The sequence below is a fragment of the Penicillium roqueforti genome (assembly GCF_015533775.1).
Source record: "Penicillium roqueforti strain LCP96 04111 chromosome Unknown scaffold_01, whole genome shotgun sequence".
Lineage (NCBI taxonomy): Eukaryota > Fungi > Ascomycota > Eurotiomycetes > Eurotiales > Aspergillaceae > Penicillium > Penicillium roqueforti.
This window is the reverse complement of record NW_024067565.1, coordinates 3,353,433-3,379,385: the sequence shown is the minus strand read 5'-3', so window position 1 is coordinate 3,379,385 and position 25,953 is coordinate 3,353,433. Positions and strand designations below refer to the sequence as shown.

The following is a 25,953-nucleotide window of genomic DNA, read 5'->3' as shown; positions in this document are numbered from 1 at the left end:
CCCCCCCCGCCCCCCCCCCCCCCCCCCGCCCGCCCCCGCCCCCCCCCCCCCCCCCCCCCCCCCCCCCCCCCCCCCCCCCCCCCCCCCCCCCCCCCCCCCCCCCCTACTTACCATACTTACCTTGACCTACCTCTTACTTACCTTTGAATTTCGTTGTGAATGCAAAAAGGGGCGCTGTTCCGTGTGCCGCTAGGACGGGTTCGTTAACGGCCCGATGGCGAGTAAGTCGGTTCCATCGTTGGCACGTAAGGTAAAGGATCTGAACCTGCCCGGCCCGGCCATAGTTGGTTCAGTCGCTTTGCCTCTCCGTCTTTGACGTACATCTGGTCCAGCCGGTCGTGGCGCAATCCCCGGTTGAGATCGCGCATCAACTCCTCCTGCTGCATGGAATTAGACATGGCATCGTGGAATATTAACTCACCAGGAAGAGGAGCATCGGCCATCCAACTCCTGAGGTCTCCGAAAGATCTCACAATACGTTCCCAGGTAGCACGATCTTGGTGAAGTTCATCGGGCAACACATCTCCGAGTTTGCCGGCATCGCGGGCGATATCCGGGGGACACTTACCTCGAAGGTTGCTGCTGTGACAGAGCTTGTTCCGCAACGCGTACGCCTTGATTGCCGACCTTGCCATAGACTCGTCGATTTGAATCCCCTCCCTGTTGTTGAGAAGATCGACCAGTCGCCTCAGAATTTGCCAGGCCCCAGGGGCCCTCCCAATTCTTCGACGGCCTGGTCTTCTTCACCAATGTCGAGTTCGGCATCAAATGCGACAACGGTGTCTGGCAGAGGCGTGTTGGAAAGTCGCGAGATCCTACGTAAAACATTCCACACCATGCCAGCATAATCACCATACCGCAGAAGGAATCGGACTTGCCTGACCGTTTCTGCTGCAACACTCACTTCCGCCCCTCGATCCGGCCCGCCATCATCTCCAAAGGATAGCTCATCGGGTGACCCCGATTCACGTCCAAAGGTTAGACCGATAGCCGTAATGACCTGGGTAAGTCCGTCAACTCGCGGAGCGAAGCTGCCGTCGGAAGTGGGACTTGACGAACTCGGTGCAGACGACGACGAATCACCAACTGCAGCAAAGAACCCCATGGGCCCCGCGGGCTTTACCGGGGAGGTGGTGGTATCTGTACTATAGTTAGCAGATGAGGGGGGGGGAGGGGGACCTAGCTTCGCAGTCGGTCTGCGGACTGTATGAGATGTTAGCAGTTTGCTTGCGGCCATCTTTGATTTACTTACAAAGAGTCGTCCATTTCTGGTACGACAGAGGGGTTCAGGGTTCGGCGTCGGTGTCGTGAGGCAGGAGGAGTTAAACAAATTATATAAGTCGTTTTTTCTGTAACTTAAGCAGAAAGTATAGAAAGTTGAGGAAAAGAAGAAGAGAAGAGGGGAGACAGACAGGGAAATTAACAAAAGCATTTCAATTCATCATAGGCAGGCACAAGTGGCTTTACAACTCTCTGGTTAGGGCAAGTCCCTAGGTGCTGGTTGTCCCAGAGACGTAGAGTAGGGTGGAACTCACGACTGCAAATGAGTATACTTGCCCAGGTGGAAAGATGTACGGTTTCTGGGTGATAAAAGCAACAGAAAGGAGGACATATATACCAAACTGCCGCCCAATAACGCAGTAGTAGCCCACTGCTCACAAAAATGTAAGCATATGACAATTAAGATCCTCAGCTACGCAGCCCTGTGGTTTGGGTACTGGCACGCTTTCGTACACTGCACAGAGGTCTCATTGCGAGTACGCTCTCACTCACTCGAAGCATCTTTCCTCTTTTGGACAGTCCGGCAGCAGACCTTAGGTTGTGAGCTAGAGATTGGACTGCTCCGAGACGTTACAGCAAGCCATGCGCGAGAGACTGCTCAGATCCTCCATATCCAGAATCCTGATTTTTTCTCTTCTTTCCTGAATCCTGAATTCTGAATCCACTTTTCTTCTTCTTTTTGAAACTTCCAGGCAACGGTTCCAGTGCAAAATTTGAACCTCGCTACCTCCTCTTGATCTTCGTCAAAATAAATCACCAATACCAACAAAATTGTACAGAGCTTCGCGCTGAATTTGCTACTACTTTCGTCAACCTCATAGCGAGATCCAGCAGCTCTAGTTGATATTTAAGCTTTTCAAGACATATCAGGTCCAAGTTCAACACCAACCCACTTCTTCATTTCCATACCGCCAAAACATTCCAATACTTCCCTTAGAAGTTTACCGCTCATCTAAGTACAACACATGGATGCTGCTATTCGTGCAAGATCACCTTCCGAGATTCAACGTCAACTTCTCAATCTCGCCAGCTCCTTCGCACCATCATTCCAACGTACATAATAATACAATTATTGATCAACTTCGCGTGTGTACGACAACCACAACAAGATTCAACAAGCTAGATTATCCCCCTTTCGAATAAGCAGGACACCGATCTACGCACCGCTTAAATTCTCACTTCGGAACCGAAATTCTTCCTTTGATCTTCAACTTATACAAAAGTTCTTCAAAATTTGTTTATTCAACCACTTGACAGTTATTATTTCTCTCTGCATTCGACCACGCCACGTTCTTCTTCGAAGGCCAATGGCAACCATAAATGCCATTGCCAGTCTTTCAGCATCTAGAGACTAGATGGGTCTTTTCGCGGGTTATATGACGATCCACTACAGATCGTTATCATATGCTTCATGTTTGCTTGCTCGCTTACTGTTTGCATGTTTATTAGTTTTCATTAGATAGGTTGTTCCATCTATCGTATATCACGCTCTTAGGTTTAGCCCTAACCCTTTCGGTTTAGCGCTCTTTACCCTTATCACCGTGCATGGATCTATAAAATCCCTCCCATCGCCTGGGATTGATCTAAGATTATTTAGAAGATGCGGCTTATATTTGGCTGACGTACCACATGAGTTGTAAATCTCCTTACTGGGACGGTCGGCGCTAGATGAACTGTTCGTCGCTTGGAATGGGCGGCGCTTGTCGATGTTGTTTGGTCGAGAGACCTTTGTGCATCACACCAGCGCATAAAACTTAGGGTGCTTGAGGAGATCAACCATTATTTTCGGAGAATGTCTCTCAACTTCTAAGACTTCCTAGAATCACCCCCAAATTGCGAATCTTATTCCACTAGGGAAAATTCTGAATGCATTTTCTGGTACCTAACTGAAATAAGAAAAGGGATTAGAACAATTTACTGCGCGGACTACCATTTCCATCCTGAGGTATCTTGATCTCATTCATTTTTGAGCCATTTCTTCGAGTTTGGTATGGCGAGCTTAAAGTGTGCTATCCACATAACGTCGGGAAATATCTCTTTAGGTTTGCCTGTCTTATCCGACCAAGTAACTAGAGATCATTAGTACTAGCTTGCGTAGTCACGTTGAAAATAAAGACTATGTGCTTAGATGTACAGGGTTTTTGACTTCTTATCCCAGACCAGGCTACGCAACGCAGCCGTATCAGGGAAATATCCATTTTCTCTTATCAAACTAGTATCGACGTTAGTTATGAAAGGCAGAAAATCTGTAACCCACTTACGAGAAGTTCCTCAAGGAGTTTTGACGAATCTCTTCTCTTTCGGCATGATCTAGATCCCAGAACGCATCGGGGCTAGCCCTGCTACCGAGATGGAGTCCTGGTACCATCTCCCACACGAGGTAGACCGCGAAGCCATTCGGATAAGCCCCGACTTGTCTTGTGCAGTAGTTTTCAACCCCAAGAGCTTCGGGGTGAAACTTAACCCTAGCGCAGTAAGTTCTTGATAGGCGGTTTATTCCTGGGGGACGTGCTTTTTGGCCTGACGGGCTCTTGTATCCGGATCATCCATCTCAGTACCACGATAGGGAACTTGGAGGTAGATTCGAATGTAAGCTTTTATTTGGAATTTTAGGGTCGCGACAAAGCAGTTTGGTGACGGCATAGGAAATTTTTTTCCCCACGGCGACGATCGGCTTCGAATAGCTGCTCATCATCTTCACTGAGCCTCTCCACAACTTCCCATTTCGAAGCAACGGGCTGATCAAGGGTGATGGTAGTTCCCGGGCTGATGCCTTTCCGGAACCAGGTGGGCATTGTAGAGGCGAGCGGGTAATGAAGCGTTGGATGATAAGCTTGATAACTGATGGGACAGGGAGTCAGTGATGCATCTTCTGATTTAGAGGAGAATGAAGATAGAGAGAAGGGTTTTTAGAATGAGATTGTATGAAGTGCTGAAAAGAAATGAGAGGTGGAAAAGTCTATGTTCGGAATGATGACATTCTTGATCTGGACACGAAGCTGTATAGCTATGTCAAAACCCGCTTTTGGGGGGTTATTGATGTTTAATACAACGTAATATAAATGATCCATGTATCAAATTGAACTCGTGCATCTCAATTTTCGGAGGTGAATTCGTTTGAAAGTTTACATGTCTAGTAGGTGCAGCCACTGTGACCCGAAAGCTCAAATATAAATCAATAAGAATTGAGTGCTCGGTTCTCACTCCCACTGCTTCATGAGGGTGTTGGCCTCAATCTCATTGCTAAAGTTGACAAGATGAGTGGAATGGCACCAGGGCTTGATATTCTCCTCCTTGCGAATGACACCGGAGAAGACTGTAGACCACTTGAGGCGCGGATAGGCCTCATTGATCTGCGTGCGGGTGGTTTCGTGGATCATTTCGGCAAAACCCTTGACGTGCGGATGGAGACCGGTATTGTCGTAAATCGTGGCCAACTGGATAAGTTGACCAATGTATGTGATCGTTCCATCCACTCCCATATCCTGGTGTCGGATGATTGCCTCAGCAACTGCCTCGGCCTGATCTACAGTGGCGCCAAAATCCTTAAGGACAGAGAGGGCCTTGATGCCCCCATATAGATCAAAAGACATCCGGGTTGCCGTCAGGTTTTCCTCGGCCGTGCCGATATCGTGCAGCAAACATGTCAAGGCCCAAGTCGCTGGGTTGAGAGTAGCAGCTCGCTCGGGGAACTGCTGCTTGGTAATGGCCATCCCTAAGCAGATGTTAGATGCGATGTTTGGTATTACTAGAGCTATGCGCAACATCTAACATACCGTAGAAGTAGACCCTCATCGAATGGTTGAAGGTTCCGGGATGCAGGGTTTTCTTTGCATACTTCAAAGTCTTCGCGACCACAGGATCATCAAATGGAAATTTAATATCGGTGATAGAGAGAGAGTCTGGCTTATTGATAAAAGGCCGGTCGCCGAAGATGGCGCCAGCATCAGCCGCGATGCTGGTCCAGCCATTGGCGTCAATTTCCTGGTGGCACATAGTGTAATGGAAAGAGTCGGAAGAATGAGGGAAGCTTTGAATAAAGTAGAGGGAAATTGATAGTGGTTGAGAGTCCGTTGAATGATACTAAAAGAGTAATGAAAACGGAGGGGATATATGGCCTTTAAATATTACTCACTTCACCCCGTTATTAATTCAAATTCGGGAAATGGAATCCTTGCTCGGTCCTACAGAGATTGAAAGCACCCCGTCAGCATAATTCACTAGAAAATTTGTCTTTCGTGAGCTGATATTTCTCGGACCTGGTGAAGTCGATTGAGAGTGGGACTATACTTACCCGATTAGGAAGTTATGCCAGGTGGGGCTATCCGGGGCAAATTTCCGCGCACTGACACATGTCGTTCACATTCTTTCGCATCTATGGGAAAATCTTCCAAATGTCAGACACTATCCGAGAAAAGTGGTTATTGGGCAGGGTAAGTGGTAGATTGGTAAGCCCTAGTCGCCTGAATAGGAAGTTATGGCATGTGGCGCTCAAATTAAATTATGCGGTGTCGTCACTAATCCAGATAGACGGCTGAGATATTCGACCTACTTTTGAAAGCTGTACTTGTAATATTTGGGCATAATGAAATAAATTTTTATTCTTTAATGGCTAACAGTAATCTCCAACCCACGAAGTACTAAGCCGATATTTTATTGGGCTAGATATGCTGACATATTTGTAGAGTCCACTAGGATTGAGTTGCTTTGCAACCATCCCGATGACCCTTTGGCTTTCTGTGATGGCTTCCGTGTGTATTCATTGCAAATATTGCATGGAAGCAATACAACAGATCAAATAAGCAGCCAGCCTTGTTCTATTACATATAATTCAGATTCCCCCGACGCCAAATTGCCATCGAAATTCTTTCGCTTCCAATTGTCGTGCACCATTTTAGAAGCGTTTATCACATTCAAACAACTGGTCAGGTTCCAAAGCATCTTCAGAAATCCAATGACCAGGTTTTGCTCACTATGAGTCTGGCATTCGAGACCGGCAATGAAGGTCGGCCACAATAGGCACTTGAACAAAGCCGGGTCGCATTGGAGAGACTCAATCACGTCAAGTAATCGCAACACCAACTCCTCATTGTCAGATGCTATCGGCCTGGTTGATGTCTTGAAAGCACGAAGCACTCGTTTTCCATAGAGAATGGTGGCAGTTTTGTATGCTTGAGATAGCAAAGAAAGCTTTTGAAGCTCCGCTGCTGAGGAAACGCTTGATTCCACGGAGTTTGACGCCCATTCCAGACAATCGAAATTTGCTGTCAGCTCAAGCATACTCAAAGTATTTTGTACATGCTCGTGAATCGAGAGGTCATCATGCATGTCTAAGCTCTTGATCACGTGTCTTTGGTTCGAGAAATAACGGATAGCTCTAAGAAGGAATACAGGACATCCCAGAAAGCTTCGAATAATGGATTCATGGTGCCTGCTTTCGTCAAAGTTCATACAAAATTCAGGACTCGACTTCGAACCTGAGAGTGCACCTCCAAAGGTTGAGACACTACTATTGTCAGCGACCTCACACTACAAACCATAGAGAAGAAGGAATCATACAGCGAAAACTGTCGGGTGATAAATCGCCTTGTCTCCTCTACCGTCTCTCCAGGGTTGCCGTTGATAGATTTACTATCACTAGACTCCAGCATCGAGTGAGAAAGATTGACCAGGCCTTCTGCACCACGGAGATGATATTTCCAACCTTCGATGCCGGACTCGAGGAGATCAAGGAAAATTAGAAGGAGAATTGCTGGCATTATCGCGTCCTTTTGAGAAGGCTCTGGATGGGATAATGACAATGATAATGCTTTGATGGCTTGCTGTTTGAAATGGAATGCATCCAAATTGGCATTGATAAACCGAGGCGACAAGCCATCACTGACCTGATCAAATGACTGGCCTGCATTAGCGAAGTGTCTTGCAGCAACAGCAACTATAGTCTTTCGCAAGGTTGAATTTTCCATCGCATAAGTGAGCAACCTTCTAAATGGATTGCTCTCACTGTCATATAGAATGAACAACTTGGCGACGCGTAAATTATCTTGTCTGACATTAGTGCACACACGGGACCATTTAGCTCGCTATGAACCCACAATAATCAAGATAGAATCTCGATGACCGGTCGAGATTGTGTATGCAAGGATCTTGCAAGGCGAACGAGGGTGTAATATTTGTTGTCAAAGACTTCGTGCGCGAATGTATGACTTGTTTCTGTTCTAGTTGCGTCCGTGGATTTTCATCAGAAGCTTTGCGGTCCTCTCCAAATATATGTCCACGCATTTTACCCCGAATTGCTACACCTTTCACCCATCGTAGCGGTCTTTGTTCAAAGCATTCTAGTCCAGCTTTCTCGCACTTGACGCAAGGAATGCTGCTTGAGTCACATCGGATAGTGCGATTGCGGCATGTCCAGCATGCTGTGGACATTCTGCAAAAAGGCTTGGCTGGCGAAGAGAGGAATCAAGATAATCGGAAACACACGCCTGTCAGATTTGAGTTTTAGGTTGCCGCATACGCCAGCCGGAAATATAATGATCCGCGCAGGTTGACTCGCCTCATGTCCAAACGCCACTGTTCCCAATGGAGATGGTGAGGTGGCCCGTGATCCCCCATGAGGCTAATCACATGGTCTTTCCTTCATAAACACCTTTACCTGCTTCTCGCATCGGATAAAAAGCTAGCACAATTCCATGGAATTTCCAGTGATCCTTGTTTTGGCATCCTCTTTGCCTCTGAGCAGTATTCAGCACACTGCGAGGTTTCTCAATATAGCACGCGAGGAACTGAGCTCTGGCACAACTTGAGAGCGCTTGGAGCATGCAGGGCTAGTTTCAATTATACAATCAGCACAGTAGAAGTGTCAGTCTAGCAGTATTGCTTTCAGTAATCTCAACTAATACCCGTTGAAACACATACTGAAATACAAGCTGGCGTTAAAAAGCACCTAAATTAGATCGCTCTGTTTTCGATTTCAGTGGCGTCTGTCTGACCCCTCTCCTCCCTTTGCTTCTGGGATGGTTGTAGAAGACATATAATAATTAAACTAAGGGATGCCGTTATTGATTCAATCCTTATAGCTTTCTATTGCTCAAGGTCTTCGAAATCCTCCTTGTCTTTCTCTCGTATCGAATCTCCTATAGCCCTTTCTTGGCATAACCCAGTGTAAGAGCTGATATCTTTGCACTTCCAGAGAATTGCCCACATGTCTCATCGACGGATCTTGGACGGACAGCCACGATATGACACACGAACCCGCACTGTGCTATAGTAAATCATGCCATCATCTATATTATTTCAAACGGTACTCATCTATTCTTTCATAAGTTACTATGATACCCCCTATGGATCATGGCAATCGAGTGAGTCAAGACTCATCATTGGTCCTTACGGTCCTGAAACAGTTCGTGAAACCAGCTCGGCATATCCCGCTACGGCTAATGGGCCGTACGTGAAACTACCTCCGATACCTCACTTAAATAGTGCTGACTATATGAGGTCCAGACCATCCCGTGTAATCTACCGAGGGTCTGCCCGAGAGCGGGCTGAAGAGTACATTCGAACGGGAAATCCGGATGAGGTCATTACCGGGGGTGCCGGGGACCTTCATCGACACCGGCAGCTGCGGCTTATTTCACAACCAGTGAGAACTACGCAGATATATGTGCACGTAACCACGGTCATACGGGCATGGTGATCCAACAAAGAGTCCCCTCCAGACTCTTGGATAGAAGTCATGTTTTCCCCGAAACGCCAGGAAACGACTGGCGTAGCACCATTCTTACCAATAGGGCGATGGATCGTACTCGATACCCTTCTGCTGTCGGTCAATCTCGACGAAGTGCTATTGGTATGGCTCCAACTGCGCAGGTGCAAACAGAAGATCTATTGCGTAGGACCCAACTTCATCCCTCGGGGCATCGATACGAGTCCGCATACCAGCCTGTACTGGAGTTGTCATCATCTGACGACTCCGATATCAACGAGCACCGAAGAGAACCAAGATATGTCCAGCAAATTCGCTTTCAGGGCACGGCGCTTGCCGAACTGGCCACGCTACCGAGACATGCAAGACGTGCCCACAGGCGGCACTAAGGAAAGCTACTCGAGGGGCCATGTTCATACAATTGGAAAGGTCTTTTGTATTATATGAACTGAGCCTTCTTGGATTGTGTGGAAAGAACAAGTCATCCCTCATTCATTAGATGGATTGATTCCAATGTCATTCCAGGGTTGTCATTTGTATGTGCTTCGATCTGGAAGCTGCTAGTTATGTGTTATTACTGTTATTACTGTTGTTACTGTTGTTATACGTATGTTACTATTATAAGTATGCCACATTTCACTTAATTATAATTGAAACCCGGAATCATATAGTACCAAAAATAGTACCAAAACTAGATAAAGAATCAGCACCCAAAAATCCGATCAATGGTTGGTCGTACTTTAGCATATATGGCTTGTGAAGGCGCAAAGAAAGTGCTAGCCTAAGATGCTGATGCTGCCAAAAGAGACGGGAAACTCATCTTGGACGAGTAATGACAATGTGAAAGCGGGATATAAAAAGATGAAGAAATAATGGCATTTCTATAAAGCTTCAATGCTTTCTCACATATTGTCATTCTCTTTAATTTTCTCAAGTTATAATCAGGGAACTCCCTTGCTGCAAATGAATCGGCATCTTGATTCGCACCAGATCGGGCAATGTTCAAGAGTTACACTTCTAAGTTAAGTTCTGATCTTTTTAATGAAGTTGACGAGTTCCCGAGGTCCACTAGAAATTCACTTGAGGTCCTTTTGTCTCTCGAGCTTTCATTTCCCATATATTGCAGATGATCTCCTATCTACATCAGTGAGAATTAAACAAATTGACCATTTTATCCAGCCTCCTTCTGCAATGCATCAACAGTCATAACGACGATTTGTTTTGAAAAGAAACCGAAGCAGATGCCGAAGGACAACATTTCCATCATCATCTTCGTCAAGCCGATTGTGGAATACCTTTCCCGTTTGTTTGGTATATTTCCGTAGCTGTTCTAAGCTCGAGAACCTTTGCACTCGATTGGTTGTGCTTCCACTTCGAGCCCAGTCGATCAAATCGATGATATTGACGAACACACCTCGGATGACCTAAATCAATTTATTAGTCAATCTCAATAATAAATACTTGTAGATCTCCGTTTTGAATCATAAAAAAACATGCAGATATACAGACGTGATAAGTACTTACCCTCACAGCTTGCTTACAGGTTTCAGGCAAAGGCTCGATTCCGATAGCTCGACAAAGAGAATGCCAGGCGTCAAGGTCATCCTCAGCTCCGAACCACATCTTAACCTCAGCTTCGAGAGCAGATTGATATTTCTTCCAGGCCTTTTCCCCATCTGGATTCTCTTTTTCCCAGCCACAGAACTCCCTGAGCTGGGCATATGATTCCGAAGGGGGTAATTTTGGATTGTATCTGAAGCTCGGAAAGGATCGGAAGAACTTGTCCAGCGGGGTGCTGGTCGGCGCGATGTGTGCTTTTGAATACTGGATATGTTGATCCAGGGCATCTTGGCTGCCAAAGGATCTATTACAAAGCTCACAGTTGAATGATACTGCATGTGCCGGTGAATTTTGAACATGTTGGTCCAAGGCACTTTGACTGACAAAAGACCTGCTACAAGGCTCACAGTCATATGTGATGATATGCACAGGCGAGTCTCGGAGATGTTGGTCCAGGGCGCTTTGGCTGACAAAAGTACGATTGCAGGGGTCGCATCGAAATGTCAAAGTATGTACCGGAGCATCTCGCATATGTTGTTGAAAAGCTTGCCGGTCACTAAAAGACCGATCACATAATTTGCAGCATTCCATCGCTAGTCAGATATTAAATAATTCTAGCCGAGTTAACAAGACATGTTATCGATAGTATGGGTGGCATTCAGCTTTGTATGCGATGATGAGCTGGCAGACCCCGCATGGGTTGCTATTGGCAGCATTGCTGCCTGAGATCTTCCTGCCTGTTTGCTCTCTGGAATCTTCTCATGGCGATATATTTCCATCTCTCGTAGCTACGATGTATGATGTTTCCATGTCGCCTCGCTGTCATACCTATTAGTTGAGGGTTATGTGGAAATACTGCACACTCATCCAGAGTTTGTGGAGGTATTCCTTATTATTTGTCCTGGAAATCGAGCCCGACTCCTTTCATGTAATCCTCTATCTGCAGGGATCCCCGCATGGAATCTCATGGAGCCATACGTACCTACATTGCGTTAAAGTCGCCCAACAGACATAGCCTGGTGGAAATATTTGCGAAAATGCCCACACAAATAGGCAGCTAGACTTTGGCTTTGGGAAAGGCCAACAGGCGAGGAGATATAACAGGGTCGTGAGCTGCTTCATTAAGTTTCCCCTTCTTTTTATGTGTTCCATTCCGAACCAAAAGACAAAGGTGGCGTGCTCGAACAAAAGTGAAGTCATCAGACGGGGGAATTTACGTTGCTGTGAGTAGGTACAAGAATGGAAGCTGAAATTTGTAGAATGTGACTTTATATTTGATACGCATTCAATTTATCTATGACGATTTCTCAATATCTCTCCGCATAATAAGTCTTTTCACGTCGAGGGGCCACCACGGGTAAAGGAGGGCCCCAAACCCACCTGTAAGTTCTCGATCCTCGACATTGGGACTGGTATTGACGGGAATTGCGATGAAGACCATACCGGTCTTCTCCATGGGACGGGGTACCATGTATGGGACAATCAGAATGGTGAGTCTCAGGCCTGTCATCTTCTTCGAATCTAACGGCTTTCATATTGCTACCGCATCCGTCATCATGTGAATTAAACACGGTAGCATGAGCACAAGTACTTTGTGCTGGTGTTGCAGCGTGGTGATGGCCATGGTCAAACATGCTATTCGAACTTTTTGAGTGGACGTGCTTGACTGTAGGTGGATGATGTTGTCGCTCATTGGACTGGATCCCTTGAGTATGGTAATGCTCGGTGTGGTAGCGGTGTTCTTCGTCTTCACTCGACTCGGAAGATCGAGACCGGGATTGCGGGTGGATATGTTGGCTTTTATGTCGGTTATGGCAGATCTCATGGTGCTGTACAAGGGGGTCGGAATCGACGTTGTTCCTGCAATTCGTTCAGAGGTGAAGAAATACCGACGCAACACAAGTGCAAATCCAGTCTTACATTTTGAGGCGAGGACCCTGACCTTGGAAGTTAGGACAAAAATAACAATGAATTGTCTCTTTGGTACTTGGGGCTTGACGTAAGTGATATGCCCGATGTTTGACGGTATCAATATCGGTGTTGTTTAGATGGAGGTGATGGTCTCTTGAGCAGGGCGTAGCTTGTTGGGCGTGACACAGGTGATGATGATCATAGCAGTCGGTGTTTTGTTGGGTTTCTGTAAGATGGCATTGTGGGATAATATTCTTCCTCGCCTTGCTCTGTCGATACATATGATGATGCATGTTGATGTATGAATAAAAAGACTTGAGGATACGCCCAAGATCGAGAGATATATTCGGCCTTGAAGGCGGAATCCCAATTTGGATGCTCCTCCTGACTCCTCTCACAAGCCTTGGCTGACGAGAAAGTGCAAACAGCCCTTTTAATCGCAACTAGGTCGGCACCCGCTTCATCTTGTGACTCCCAGACCGGTTACCTATCTGAACCGACCTTGCTTTTTTTTTCTCTTGCTTGATGCGTGGCCCCCTTCAAAATGTATATTCTCGAATACTCCGAAGATTTTGGAGGTCCTGAAGATGACTTCGCAATCCAAAGAACCACCGTAGTCTACGAAATGTCCGGCTCGATCTACAGAGCCTACTCACGAAAGCGATATCAATCAAAAGAAGGGATTCAGTTCGGCGACATGTACAGCACCAACAATATTCAAGGGGCTCTCATTCTCCCGGAGTTCTCGGACAAATTCACGAAGGCTGAAAGGCCCTCGGATTGTTCGACTGGTATATAGATCTAGGTACTCAACCAACTTAGGAAAACGGTACTGAAAATTTAGGCCGGTGTCATCCTGGGGGGTACGAGCAGCAATTTCATTCATGATTCCAATAATTTAAATTGTTTCATATTGACAGATCAGGTGGTCTCTGAATAGCTTCATACTTCGAAGTATACGGAGTACGCAGTGAGCCCCACATAACCAAGGCGGTAATAAACGATTAGGCCGGTTGTCGTGATGGCCGGAGGTCGACTTCAAAAGTTCTGTATCAACTTTATTTTTGCTTTAGAAGGGGGAAGGTAGTTGGTTGCTTTATTAAACTACATAATGTATGTTGTATTTAATCAAATTGGAACGGAATCGAAACAGCAGTTTGAAACAACCTCATTGTATTAGGAGTAAATTTATACTACCGTGAAAATGAGTGAGACAGAACTTTTGCAATCGACCTCTGTACTGCCGGTCCCGATGGCACTGAAGCACAAGCGGATGACACTGAGGTGCAGATGATAGCAGAAATTGAGCCAGGAGAGTCACTGCCCACTTGCACGCCGCCTTTGATTTGCCCGACTTGATCCACTCTAGATCATTCCGCTGGTGATCGCGGAGATGAGAGTCAAGAATTTGTGCATAGGCCTCAAATCCTTTCGCTCAGCTCCCCTAGACACCGGAGTTCCTTCGAAGCTAATATCAGCATCACGGAGGGAAGTAAATTAGAGAATACACTCGCTATGACCCTTTGTACATATATGAAAGGGAGGCAGTCGATCTCTTTAGTCACAGTAGTTCAATTGCCATCTTTACACTCGTTCACAATATATTGACCACATTTCTCTGCATTGCGAACGCGGCGGGCGCCTTGGCTACATCAGGTAACCTGCCGGTCATTCGAGAATCTCAGCCAATTATTGATCTGACGCACGTCTTCATTCAACGGTCAGAATGTTACCAGACGATGTCGAAAGTTGCTTGCTGTATGTCATCGAGGGCGTAAAGCGCTGTACCCATTCTTTCCGAATCGTGAGGAATGCATCGCAGACTGCTTTGACAGCGTCTTCGCGAGAGTCTCCACAACTCTCGATATAAACTGTATCCATATATCAGTAATTGGTTCACTCGAAAGAGAGTGGGAAAACGTACACTTGACCTTGGGCTCCGTGCCCGAACCTCGAAATGTGAAGCGTACCCCGCCCTCCAACCACAGCGTAATCATCTGGCTTGTTGGATCTTCAGGTAAGTCCGGCTTGTTATCAGGGGTGCTGGAGTCATAGCCCTGGGTCAAATCCCTCCATCGTAAAATCTTGAAGGGGCCAAACTGCATATTGGCGAGGCCCGGGCTGCCTCTGATACCCTGGAACAATGTTGAAGTGAGCTGTGGATTGGGTGATCGGAAGTAGTTATTCAAGGTCTCGTGATGGCCGAATTCGCCGAACAATTGCTGCAGTTTCGCATATGCAGTCAATCCCTGGGCTCTCCATTTCGCCTCCGCTGCAAGGAAGACGGTAGCTGCTGTAATGCCGTCTTTGTCATAACAGACAGCTGGGAACATGTATCCCAGTGCCTCCTCGTATGCAAAAGGAATGGTCTTTCCCTCTTTCTCCAAGTCCCGGGCGATATTAGCCATCCACTTGAACCCAGTCAGGGTTTCTGCGAAGTGAATTCCCTTTGCAGCTGCCATCTTTCCAAGCATCCCGCTCGACACCGTTGTAGTCAACACCGCGATGTGGGACCAATCTTTGCTGGCATCGAACGAATCCAAGATATGGGACGCTAGAAGTACACCGACGTGATTTCCAGTTAGAGTGTGCCATTTCCCACTGAAAACATGTTAGTTCAGATCAATTGACGGTAGTCAGAAATCGAGGCTCACTCCACTTTCTCCGCCACGGCGAAACGGTCGGCATCGGGGTCATTTGCGATGATCAAGGTCTTTCCTTCTCGGTCGGCAGTCTCGATAGCAAGATCCAAAGCTCCAGCCTCTTCAGGATTGGGGAACTTCACAGTGGGGAATTCAGGATCTGGCTTTTCCTGGGCAGCAACGGATACAAAGTCATTGATTCCAAGTGAGTGACACAAAGTTGGAAGAACCAAACCTCCGACGCCGTGCAGAGGTGTATAAACGAACGGTCTTGGGGGCTGCCAATTGGTCACCGTAGATTTCTAGAGTAAACTCGTTAGATTGATCTCCTGAAGCACAGCCCACAACGTACCGTGAACTCTGCGACTCGGCTACTGTAGTGAGGCAGCAATTTCTGATAGGAATCCGCGTGCAGGAATTCGCCTGGCTGTAATTCCGCCCATGCGGTCGGCCATGGCTCGAGGTTCTCTTGAATTGACTGTGCTATTTCGCCGTCTTCGGGTCGGTTGATCTGGGCACCATTGCTCGAGTAGCTACAAGGCAGATCTTGTCAGCAATCTCCATGATATACATTCATAGTTCTTACACTTTGTAGCCTATAAAACAGTCAGCAATTATTTTACAGCATCAGAAATGGGTAACATACCATTGTCCTGGGGTGGATTCTTCGAGCCGATTAGCCAATCCATCGATAAAAGTAGTTTCGGGGTAGACCTACGTGGCTCGCCGTCACCATAATACCTGCGGCCGTACCGAAATGGTTCACGCCGAACGCTACCATGGGTGTTGGTCCTTCCACATTGAAAAACCAAACAGGGATGCGTTGTGCGACGAAAGCGTTAGCTGCGAGTGCAGCGAATTTCGCAGAATTGTGACGCGCATCATGTCCAATGACCACGCCCTTCGAAGCGATCTCAGGACGCTTGTCTCGAACGAACTTGGCCAGCCCCTGGGAGGCTTGTATGACTATCAACGAGTTCATGCAGGAGAACCCCGCGGCCATGCGGCCTCGGAGACCAGCTGTTCCGAACTCAATGCCTAGATGTATACACGGATTAGATACGCGCCGAGGATCAACATAGAAGGACGTACGATTTCGAAGGCGCTTTTCCAGCTCATCAGTGGCGTTAGAGTCCCGAAGTTGTTCTATTTCCACGCGAGTTGTATGATCCTATATACCCGAGTCAGCGGGATCATGCCACGAGATGAAACATATATCATATTGACCTGGTCCCAATGAAGCCATTGCTCAGTCAAGGAGGAAATTGATTGCTATAGGTATAGAATGATTAGAGCAATGTAGCCAACACCAATTTATTTCGAGACTCACTGCCATGTCAAAAAGTTACGTGCCTCGGTATGTTGGTAATGTGAAGGTGTGACAATCACGCACGCTGATCGGGTCCCCGCTGTTATCCACCTCCGCCCCATAGCCCTTGGAATGTTTCTGCCTTTTTTCAATCTCATTCTTGTTTCCTTTGTTTATTTGCATTTTGCATGCTTTTGGTGAGTTGCTTAGTTCGACTCTCAGCAATGTCACTGTAACCCCATGTTATCTGACCCTACACACATCCACCCTCTCACCGCACCGCATACTATGGAGAAGACCGCATCCCGACCGTCCCGGAAGGATACCCTCTTGACTCGACGATATATTGAAGGCCTGATAGCTGAGGGCAAGCATGTCATAATCTTCGAGGGCCGTGTCCTGAAGGTAGACCCATTCATCAGATATCATCCCGGAGGGGAGAAGCCAATCAAGCACATGGTGGGCAGGGATGCGACAGATGAGATCAACGCGTATGTTTTGGAACGGCAAACACCACCACCTTTGATCAGTCTAATTGACACCGGCCTCGTATAGGCTACACTCCGAAGAAGCCCGCAAGCGCATGCACTCGTACCAGATTGGACGAATTGAAGGGACATGGATCAATTTCCGACCCCCGATCCAGGGCGGCACGTTCCGTGCTTATGCCGAAGACACGTGCGCGAGTGATGAGGATTCAACAGCACAAGAATGCTCCAGTGGCTCCAGCCAAGATGGATCAGTTCCTCCCTCGCCGATATTCGATGCGGTCGACTCGAAATCCACAGTTCGTCAACGGAAAGCGGCCGGATCTGCTTTGACCGACCAACCTCAAGCCAAGCCTGCCTTCTTGGATGCGAGAACACGGGAGGAAATCGTCTTGGACACTGCCAAATACCCCTCCTTGGATACCGCAAGTCAGGAAGAGATCAAACGAAAATACCGCGAACTGAACGAGCGTATCAAGGCCGAGGGACTTTACGACTGCGACTACTCTTGTTACTTCGTTGAATGTTGTCGGTATACCCTTTTTGCCGGTCTTTCCTATATGTTCCTCCGCATGGGATGGTGGGCGACCTCGGCATTCTTCCTCGGCTGTTTCTGGCATCAGCTTGTTTTCACCGCCCATGATGCTGGTCATATGGGCATTACACACAATTTCCATGTGGATACCCTTATTGGAATATTCATCGCAGACTATCTCGGAGGATTAAGTCTCGGGTGGTGGAAACGAAGCCACAACGTTCATCACATCGTGACCAATGAGCCAGAGCATGACCCGGATATCGAGCATATCCCATTCTTCGCTATCTCGCACCGCTTCCTCACGAGCCTACGGAGTACCTATTACGATCGAATCATGACTTTCGATGCCCCGGCTCGGTTTCTGCTCAAATTCCAGAACTACTCTTACTACCCTATTATGATGCTCGCTCGGTTCAATCTGTATGTCTTGAGTTGGGAGTACCTATTCAAGGGCCAAGCTCCTAGAAGAGGCCCTGCTTGGTGGCATGTTTGGTTTGAGCTGGTCGGACAGGTCTTCTTTTGGACCTGGTTTGGCTACGGTGTGATGTACAAGACGCTTCCCGATGCAAGCAGCCGCATCATCTTCCTCCTCGTCTCACATATTGTTTCCTCACCACTACACGTTCAAATCACCTTATCCCACTTCGCTATGTCAACCGCCGACCTAGGAGTCGGTGAGTCCTTCGCGCAGAAGATGCTCCGTACCACTATGGACGTCGACTGCCCAACATGGCTGGATTTCTTCCACGGTGGCTTGCAATTCCAAGCCATTCACCATCTCTACCCGCGGATTCCGCGTCACAACCTACGTCGTACGCAGAAGTTTGTCATCGAGTTCTGCCGCGATACTGGTATCCCCTATGCTATCTTTACCTTCTATGATGGTAACAAGGAGGTTATCAGCCGGCTTGGTGACGTCGCGAAACAGGTCCGCCTCATGGAGGAGTGCCGCAAGTCCATTACCGAAGGCGGAGCCTTCTCAGATCACCACTGATACGAAGCGTCAGTTCCTTGCTGGCCAAGTGAGTTCCCTGTGCGAACATGTTATGATGACTGTCTATACCGCATTCTATATTTGTTGAGGTATATTAATGAATTACTTGAATGCGTTCTGTTTCAATGCGTCGTGGCTCTTCTATAGAAGCCCAACAGATGTTATGTAAATTACATGCACAGTCATTACTAGATATCAAAAATAGAGAATGACCAAGGCGGTTATGCCGCATTGCATCCATACAAGCCAGCTTGATCCCTTCGTGTGATTAGCCAGGCAACCCACCGCCACGCGCCATCTTTTTCGCGTGCTGCTGTCGGCGGTTATGATTCGCCCGACTACTCTTATTCTCTTCCTTCCTCTGTCTCGACACCGTAGTATCTGGCTGCCCTTGGCCACCAGACGAAGGACCACCACCACGGCCACGACCGCCACGACCGCCGCCACCCCGCGCCCGACCACCACGGCCACCACCTCCTCTACCACCCCGCGAACCAGCATGGCCAGAAGACTCGCCCTCATCAGAACCCTCGTCTCCATTCTCACGAGGCTGTGGCCTCCTGTAAGACGTAGGACGCAACTCAGGCTGGTTAAGTGATCCAGCACCAGCCAACGCGCCAGCATCCATCGCTAGCCGGTCTTCGAGTTTCGCGAGACGCTTGGGATCACGCGTTAGCATGAGAGCCCAGCCCTCGATAGCCTCGTCAGTCATTTCGGTCTCGCGCTTCAACGATCCGCGCGGCTGGGAGCGGCGGGTCGCCGAGTCGCGGGCGAAGAGCCCTGGATTGGACTTGTATGTGCGGAAGAGAATTGTTTCGGTATCGGCTGCACGGCGGTTGCGCTCGGCTGGATCGGCTTCGCCGTCTGCCCCACCTGTGGCTCCGTCGATGGCGCCGCCTACGTCGGCTGTGTCGTAGGTGTCGTCGCGCTCGTCGTCGTCTGAGTCGAATGTTGCGAGCGCGGAGAGGATCGCTGCTTTGTTTGCGGCGTGTTTGCTGTGGTCTGAGAGGATTATGTCGGCTGTTTGGTCTGGGTCGGCGCGGCCGAAGTACAATTTTCCTTGCGCCTCGCCAGAGCGGCTTAGTTCGGCGATGTCCACGTCTTCGTCGAAGATATTCTTGCGGGCTGGTAGTGGTGCCAACGTAGGCGATTCGGGTGGTGTTGGGTGGGGTGACATATGGCTATGGTGAGGTTCTGCTGTGGGAGGTAGTTGCTCAGATCGATCTAGAGACTGGAGCTCAACAGGAAGTGAGTCGTCGAGGAGGTGGGCGACGATGGTTTCCGGGTTGTCATTGTAGCAGTCCAGTAGCCGTACAACAAAGCCCGAGCCAAGATCAGGGAAGAGGTCTTGTACTTGAGTGACTAGTGACATCTTGTGTGCGTGAAGTTCCCCTGAAACGATCGGATGCGAGGATACTTCTTTTCCTTTGTCCACTTTCTTGCGTCTTTGATACCGATGGTGTAGTGACTTCGATTCCACCTGATAGGTGCGCAAGCTGGCAAGAAGATCTTGTCCCCGTTTCTGGGGGTGAATGCTCAGATACTTGTCCAGCCGAATAAGCAAGTCCGAGCTGCAGATGAGATCAGAAAGTAGAGTTGCTTCCCTCTTCATTTTTGGCGCTCCCACTCGAGCAGCGGCTTTGAGGCTGAACAGCTGATCCAATAACGAAGACAAATTGACTGGCTCCTTCAATAAGGAAACGAGCCCGACGTAGATATTAGCAACGAGAATCTTACGAAACTCCTCCCGGGCACCTCTTGCCTGGTAGGCTTCCGATATCGTATCCAGGAAGTCGGAGCCTGCCATTAGCTCCTGGCCACACGCTGGCAGCACTGAAGCAAGGATGGTCAGACGGCGCATGTCAGAAATTACTTCAGGGTTTGACGATGAGTTGGCCGAAGAGAGGTTCTTAATCACAACTGCTTTTGCTCTCTCCATACTGGAAGTGATCTTGCCCTGGTGCAGATCCCAGGCACTTGATAATGACGTCTTCAGGGCCGCGCTAGAAGGGTAACAGCAACATAGATTGCCGAGAAACCTCCAGTCCAGAATTCCATCTGGTGGATTGGAGAGATCGAGTATGTATCTTCTTGTCGCCAGAAAGCACAGCTTCCGAAGCTGTCGAGCTTTAGGTCCACTTTGTAGACTAGAATCCCCCGCAGCCGTATATTGGTAGTAAGATCCCAGGAATGGGGGTATTGATGGATCTTCAGCTGCTACAACCTTAAATTGTTGATCTGATGCATTCAGGCGAATCCCCAACAGGGCCATCCATGCATCTAGACAAGATTCCCAGTCATTTGATGGGATTGTCCTCCGCACTGCGGGGGATGGCACTGGAGCCAGCACCGGAAACTCCGCCATTGGGGCGATCTAAGGTGGTTATGACTGGGAATATGAGAGTAATACAAGGGGGAGAAAAGCAAGAACAAAGGAAAAACGCGTAGCCACCTGTCAGCCCTGATCATCACCTCGAATGCCATCACTTGGCAGTCTCTTGTCCTCTTTTGGTGATGACATAAGCAACTACTGAAAGGGGACCTAAAGGGGTTTAGCGTGCGATAGCCGAAGCGCCAAGACTTTCGCACTGAACATTTTGGATATGGAATTCTCGATCCACATCACTCCAACAGCCATCATCACTTTACCGAGCCTAGTAGTTCAGGTCTTGACGGCAATCGCCTTTTAAATTGTGCGCGCTCCCTTTTTTCTGCTCTTGAAATTCCCTAATCGACTTACTAACCCGTTTCAGTCCATACAAATTCAAGATGTCTTTCCAGAAGCCCGAGAAGGATTTCGGCGAGGGCCCTGTACGTTGTTCCTGATCCAATGGTCACTGTCGCAATCGCTGCTACACCCTGATGTAGCTGTCGCTTTGTGCAATGTGTCCATAGACCTCGCCAGTGCAAACTATGTACTAATTGCTTCTCCGCTCTACAGAAGGTCCACAAGATCCGCATCACCCTCACCTCCCGCAAGGTTGCCTCCCTCGAGAAGGTCTGCCAGGAGCTGATCGACCGTGCCCGCTCCAAGTCCCTCCAGGTTAAGGGCCCCGTCCGTCTTCCCACCAAGACCCTCCAGATCTCCACCCGTAAGACCCCCAACGGTGAGGGTTCCAAGACCTGGGACAAGTTCGAGATGCGCATCCACAAGCGTCTCATCGAGTGAGTATTTCCCGCCCATTCAGTTGTGGCAGTATCGCCGTGCTATAGCAGATGCAGTTACTGACATTCTACTTAAGTCTTCTCGCCCCCACCGAGACCGTCAAGCAGATCATCATCAACATCGAGGCCGGTGTTGAGGTTGAGGTCACCATTGCCGCATAAATGCGCTAGGCTGGGCTTGCCTCGGGGAGGGATCGTGGACTGGCCAATTTGGAGTGCACGGCACGACTTTGGAGCTAGTTCTGGCCCGCATGACTTGTTTCGCGCTGCGGGGGATTCCGTTCGAACCTGGAATTTAAAAAATAAAAAATGGAAACATCTTGAAACAAAGAAAGAGTCTCATTAGTGGTCCTAGACCGTAAATTTGTGCGTTGAAAGTGAAATTAAAGCACTTCGAATTGCTACATGCATAAATTGATTGTTGAGCTCCTAAGCGCCAGTCCCAATGTTCCGCACGCCCGGAACATGTTGCTTAAACGTCATCTCAACCCATGAGACGCGTGATAGGAATAACAATAAAATGAAGGACAAGAAAATGCTCTCTCCGGGGATTAAAAGTCGAAACTGAGCCACTCCTGCTTGGGAGGTACTGCGGGAATGTTGCCGTCCTTGAAGTAGCCATTCTGAAGGAAAAACTGATATGCCTCAACGACTTCTGGTGTGTATTCCTCGGGCTTTCCGTGTGCGTCTTTCAAACCAGCAGCATCAGGTGGCCCGTTAGGGAAGTTGATCCGGACAAAGGTGATGTTGTCTTGCGGGTGAAGGTAGCACGGATGCTCGTTGATATACTTGACAGGGCGGCCCTTCCACATCACTAGTTGTTTAGTGGATGGGTTATGTCGAGTTTCGCCCTCCAGTTGTGGAAGAGGGTTGAGGTCTTGAGGATTTTCGATTTTGATGTATGCACGAGGGCCGGCGTTGGTACTCTGCACCGGCACGCCTTGAACTGCAGGCTGGCCGAAGGGAGACGGAGCAGGTTGTACAGCACTCTGGCCAAACCCACCCGCAGCAGGCTGATTCTGGGGTACCTGAGTGAAGGGAGAAGGGGCAGATGGAACACCAAATGGGGCGGCGGCTGCCGGAGCTGACGGTTGGCCGAATGGCGTAGTGCCTGTCGGGGCTGAAGGTTGACCGAATGGAGCAGCGCCTGCCGGGGCTGAGGGTTGACCAAATGGGCTCGTGTTGGCAGCTGGCTGGCCAAATGGAGACGGGCCAGATTGTCCAGCGGTTGGACCGAAAGGCGACGGAGCAGGTTGTCCGGCGCTCTGGCCAAACCCACCACCAGCAGGCTGGTTCTGAGCTACTTGGGTGAAAGGTGAAGCGGCAGATGGAGCCCCGAATGGGGCCGCGCCTCCCAGAGCTGACGGCTTACCGAATGGGCTTGGGTTAACTCCTGGCTGAGCAAGAGCTGGCTGGCCGAAAGGTGTTTTGCCGAAAGCAGACTGACCTCCCAAGATGGAGGTTTGGCCGAAGGCTGAGCTACCCAAGGCAGAATTCTGTCCGAAGCCAGACGGTTGCGCTGGTGCTGAAGCCCTACCGAATCCGACTGACTGCCCAACTCCTGATGGCTGGCCAAATGTCGAGGAAGGAGCACCGAACGCTCCAGGTGCAGGACCAATGCTGGGTGTAGGCGCGGCCTGGCCGAATGGAGAGGGTTGGCCAAATGGTGCTGGAGCTTGGTTAACAGTCTGGGTCTTTCCCTCGATAATGTCCAGTCGATTAGGATGTTCATTCTTGCCGTCAACGATATATTTGACGGCACCATTCAGGTCATTCAGTGAGATTTCCATCTGTTGCACGCATTCTTGCCACAGAGACGAGGCTTCTTGGACCGCTTCATTCAGGTTACCGGCTGCTGCTAATTCATAATGGCGCAAGCGCATCTCTTCCATGCTGCGTTCGCGGTGAGCTCCGCCGAACAGCTGGCGCGCAACATCTCTGTGGGGCGCATATGCGGAGAAGATCCATTCCGGACGGCCCTGGCCAGCGGTCAAATCTTGCTTGATTTCGCTTGCCTTCACTACTGGGCTGCCTGTTGTCAGTTTGAATCCACTGAAGGCGCTGGGGATGCGACTTACTCGGCTACTCGTTGAGTCTGGTTTTGACCTGTCGTAATTTTGTCGTTAGGGTTTGGAAGAAGACTAGCCCGAAGGGGGGGCATGTGGTTCACAGGATTGATCATAGTTTTGAACAGGGAAACATTCGTTGCACTTCGGACTCGAAGGAGTTTGGGGTAAGCCCAGCAGGGGTAGAAGGGTAAGAGCAAGAGAAAGAGATGGGGGGAACAAATGAACATCGAGATCGAACAATCAATCTCACGACACAATATATGTCCAATAAATGGACTCTCCGCATCGAGCAACGCTGAATAAGAACAATCCAATTGAACGTACCTCCAAATCCTCCTGATAAAGCCCCGAATCGATTCCCCGATGGACCAGCAGTCGGTTTGCCAGGGTGCTCAAACTTGCAGCGATCTTCAGATATATTAGTGCCTTGATTTCTCTACACACAAGAGATTCATACCTCCAAACTTGCAGCGACCCTGCTGAAAAAAGTTGCATACCACCATCTTCGCGGTTTCGGTGGTTGCTCAACTGCTCCCCTCCAAAGCAAGGCCTGTATCTCAACGGCTTCTCTCGGATTAATCCGTATCCTTCGATATGTGATCAAGCAATTTGAGAGAAAATCAAGAATAGGGTTTGGTTATCGCGAAGAGAAAAACACTGAACTCCTGTGGTTAGGACTTTTCGCGGAATTGGTCCGTATCTTATCGGAACGCCTACAAAATACTCACAGCACTCTTGTATAGCACGATTCTAAAATGTTTGAGAGTATGAGATTGGATTTTTATTGCTTTATTCTTTGCCTCGGAATGAGATTAAAAGGAGTTGAGATATAGAAGTTCAATCCAGCTCATATAGTGGATGCAATCTCATCAACAAAGAGTTGTATATATTAGCACAGAACCGACAGAAAACAAAATACCATGAGAAAATCATTCAGAGCCATTAAAACTATTAAAGCTGATTGCTATTTCATTTTTGAGTAACCAATAAACATTGAATCCAGTATAGATCACTGGTTGGGTATATCATCTACGTGTGTCGTATGCTCCCCCGAAGGTCATCCCAATTCAACCCATCGACCTTTTTGCCACCCAAGGATTCAAGCTCCGGGTTGAGTTGCCCAGTTCGCCCAGTTGCAAGGCGTCGCATCATCACAGTATCCTTAGCTCCAGGAAGGGTACTAGCGTTGCCCTGCAGTAATACGTGCTCAAACCACTGTTCTTCATCTTCATCAAGTGGAAGACCGACGAGTTCCATCGCACGTCTACTTCTGGTTTGGCCAGGGGTGGCCTTGTGAACAAATTCCACCAACTGCTCAAAAAAGCTCTGACGAAGAGTGTCGTCGTATTTGCGCGTGAAGTAGAATGCCTCGGTGAGGTTTGCTCGGGCGAGTGTATCGAAGAAAGCTTTGCGGATCTTTGTGCTTGCAAGAGGAGGAGCCGCAGTGAGGTAGTAGGCGATTGCGAGGCTGTCATCATGCTTGGGAAGCTTTGTGAGGGTAAGAACGTAGAGAATCTCATCGGGAAAGGTAGGAATGAGCGAGGGTTCAGTCAGATGCTCCACTGCACGCTATTATATCATGGAATTGTCAGAAGATGACCGCCCTCAAGATGGTTCACAACTCACCCTGAAATCGAGTCGATCCAAATGCCAAAGACCTTCGATGAAGAAACGGTACTTCTCTGGCAGGTGGCATTGTTGCGCAAACTGAGACGAAGCTTCTGGCGCAGTGCGGCAGTCCTTCAGGATGTAATAGATCAAGGACTGTTTGTGATGGATATCGAGGTCCGAGGAAACGATGTGGCCGAACAGTGTTCGGAGATCTGAGTTGGTCCTCGGCGGGTAGATCTTGGTCACTATAGAGAGGTAATTGATTAGCCCGAGGCTTCAAGCGTAGAGCTTCAAGTCACAATACCTCCTTGGATGCCGACGAGTCCCAAGAGTCGATCGGCAAAGAGCTGGTCCAACGAGCGCCGGTTGGATAGAATCTGGTCAAAAACCTTTGGCTCATATGAATATTTCTTATTAAATGAGAAGGCTTGGTCGAAGCTCTCCCATGGAGCCATGCTGGGCATAATGAGAGAAGTGATGGTTTGTGTGAACAATTCCCAAGCTGATCCCCATGAAGCTCCGCGGAGGAGTAATTACCGTACGGTAAATTACAGCGGGACATGGCGGTGAAGGGCTTGTTGTGGCAGAACAGCGGACACTTTACCCGTTTGGGCACGAGGTAAACAACCCACTTTGAACTGACAAAACCTCCGCACAACACTATCGCCCCTCTCCATGCA

The 25,953-nt window shown here is 48.6% G+C and overlaps 11 protein-coding genes across 11 annotated transcripts; 2 read left to right on the top strand and 9 right to left on the bottom strand.

Moving 5' to 3' along the window:
* Positions 1-203: 203 nt before the first annotated feature.
* Positions 204-635, bottom strand: LCP9604111_320 (uncharacterized protein; the record flags this gene model as incomplete). Its single annotated transcript, XM_039068635.1, has 1 exon — positions 204-635. One exon carries the CDS (start codon positions 633-635, stop codon positions 204-206), a length of 432 nt encoding a protein of 143 aa, XP_038932868.1.
* Positions 636-688: 53 nt separating this feature from the next.
* Positions 689-1,266, bottom strand: LCP9604111_319 (uncharacterized protein; the record flags this gene model as incomplete). The annotated part of the gene is made up of 2 exons (XM_039068634.1): positions 689-1,196; positions 1,253-1,266. 2 exons carry the CDS (start codon positions 1,264-1,266, stop codon positions 689-691), a joined length of 522 nt encoding a protein of 173 aa, XP_038932867.1.
* A 3,215-nt stretch (positions 1,267-4,481) lies between these two features.
* On the bottom strand, positions 4,482-5,277 carry LCP9604111_318 (uncharacterized protein; the record flags this gene model as incomplete). The annotated part of the gene is made up of 2 exons (XM_039068633.1): positions 4,482-4,996; positions 5,058-5,277. The coding sequence occupies 2 exons, from the start codon at positions 5,275-5,277 to the stop codon at positions 4,482-4,484; spliced, it is 735 nt and encodes a 244-aa protein (XP_038932866.1).
* Positions 5,278-5,428: 151 nt separating this feature from the next.
* On the bottom strand, positions 5,429-7,563 carry LCP9604111_317 (transcriptional regulator family TF; the record flags this gene model as incomplete). Its single annotated transcript, XM_039068632.1, has 7 exons — positions 5,429-5,465; positions 5,576-5,626; positions 6,628-6,712; positions 6,759-6,787; positions 6,841-7,216; positions 7,286-7,324; positions 7,377-7,563. 7 exons carry the CDS (start codon positions 7,561-7,563, stop codon positions 5,429-5,431), a joined length of 804 nt encoding a protein of 267 aa, XP_038932865.1.
* Positions 7,564-10,182: 2,619 nt separating this feature from the next.
* Positions 10,183-10,609, bottom strand: LCP9604111_316 (uncharacterized protein; the record flags this gene model as incomplete). Its single annotated transcript, XM_039068631.1, has 2 exons — positions 10,183-10,410; positions 10,511-10,609. The coding sequence occupies 2 exons, from the start codon at positions 10,607-10,609 to the stop codon at positions 10,183-10,185; spliced, it is 327 nt and encodes a 108-aa protein (XP_038932864.1).
* Positions 10,610-14,167: 3,558 nt separating this feature from the next.
* LCP9604111_315 (phosphoribomutase PRM15) lies at positions 14,168-16,435 on the bottom strand (the record flags this gene model as incomplete). Its single annotated transcript, XM_039068630.1, has 10 exons — positions 14,168-14,328; positions 14,382-15,058; positions 15,112-15,401; positions 15,452-15,632; positions 15,686-15,695; positions 15,746-15,764; positions 15,818-16,137; positions 16,192-16,270; positions 16,327-16,371; positions 16,430-16,435. 10 exons carry the CDS (start codon positions 16,433-16,435, stop codon positions 14,168-14,170), a joined length of 1,788 nt encoding a protein of 595 aa, XP_038932863.1.
* A 261-nt stretch (positions 16,436-16,696) lies between these two features.
* Positions 16,697-18,428, top strand: LCP9604111_314 (fatty acid desaturase; the record flags this gene model as incomplete). The annotated part of the gene is made up of 2 exons (XM_039068629.1): positions 16,697-16,899; positions 16,964-18,428. The coding sequence occupies 2 exons, from the start codon at positions 16,697-16,699 to the stop codon at positions 18,426-18,428; spliced, it is 1,668 nt and encodes a 555-aa protein (XP_038932862.1).
* Positions 18,429-18,696: 268 nt separating this feature from the next.
* LCP9604111_312 (ASCC2 family CUE domain-containing protein) lies at positions 18,697-20,367 on the bottom strand (the record flags this gene model as incomplete). Its single annotated transcript, XM_039068627.1, has 1 exon — positions 18,697-20,367. One exon carries the CDS (start codon positions 20,365-20,367, stop codon positions 18,697-18,699), a length of 1,671 nt encoding a protein of 556 aa, XP_038932860.1.
* An 830-nt stretch (positions 20,368-21,197) lies between these two features.
* On the top strand, positions 21,198-21,755 carry S10a (40S ribosomal protein uS10; the record flags this gene model as incomplete). Its single annotated transcript, XM_039068626.1, has 3 exons — positions 21,198-21,239; positions 21,370-21,593; positions 21,671-21,755. 3 exons carry the CDS (start codon positions 21,198-21,200, stop codon positions 21,753-21,755), a joined length of 351 nt encoding a protein of 116 aa, XP_038932859.1.
* A 389-nt stretch (positions 21,756-22,144) lies between these two features.
* On the bottom strand, positions 22,145-24,165 carry LCP9604111_310 (FG-nucleoporin nup42; the record flags this gene model as incomplete). Its single annotated transcript, XM_039068625.1, has 4 exons — positions 22,145-23,621; positions 23,672-23,699; positions 23,987-24,070; positions 24,120-24,165. 4 exons carry the CDS (start codon positions 24,163-24,165, stop codon positions 22,145-22,147), a joined length of 1,635 nt encoding a protein of 544 aa, XP_038932858.1.
* Positions 24,166-24,691: 526 nt separating this feature from the next.
* LCP9604111_309 (ELYS family protein) lies at positions 24,692-25,737 on the bottom strand (the record flags this gene model as incomplete). Its single annotated transcript, XM_039068624.1, has 3 exons — positions 24,692-25,231; positions 25,289-25,518; positions 25,578-25,737. The coding sequence occupies 3 exons, from the start codon at positions 25,735-25,737 to the stop codon at positions 24,692-24,694; spliced, it is 930 nt and encodes a 309-aa protein (XP_038932857.1).
* Between the last annotated feature and the right edge of the window lie 216 nt (positions 25,738-25,953).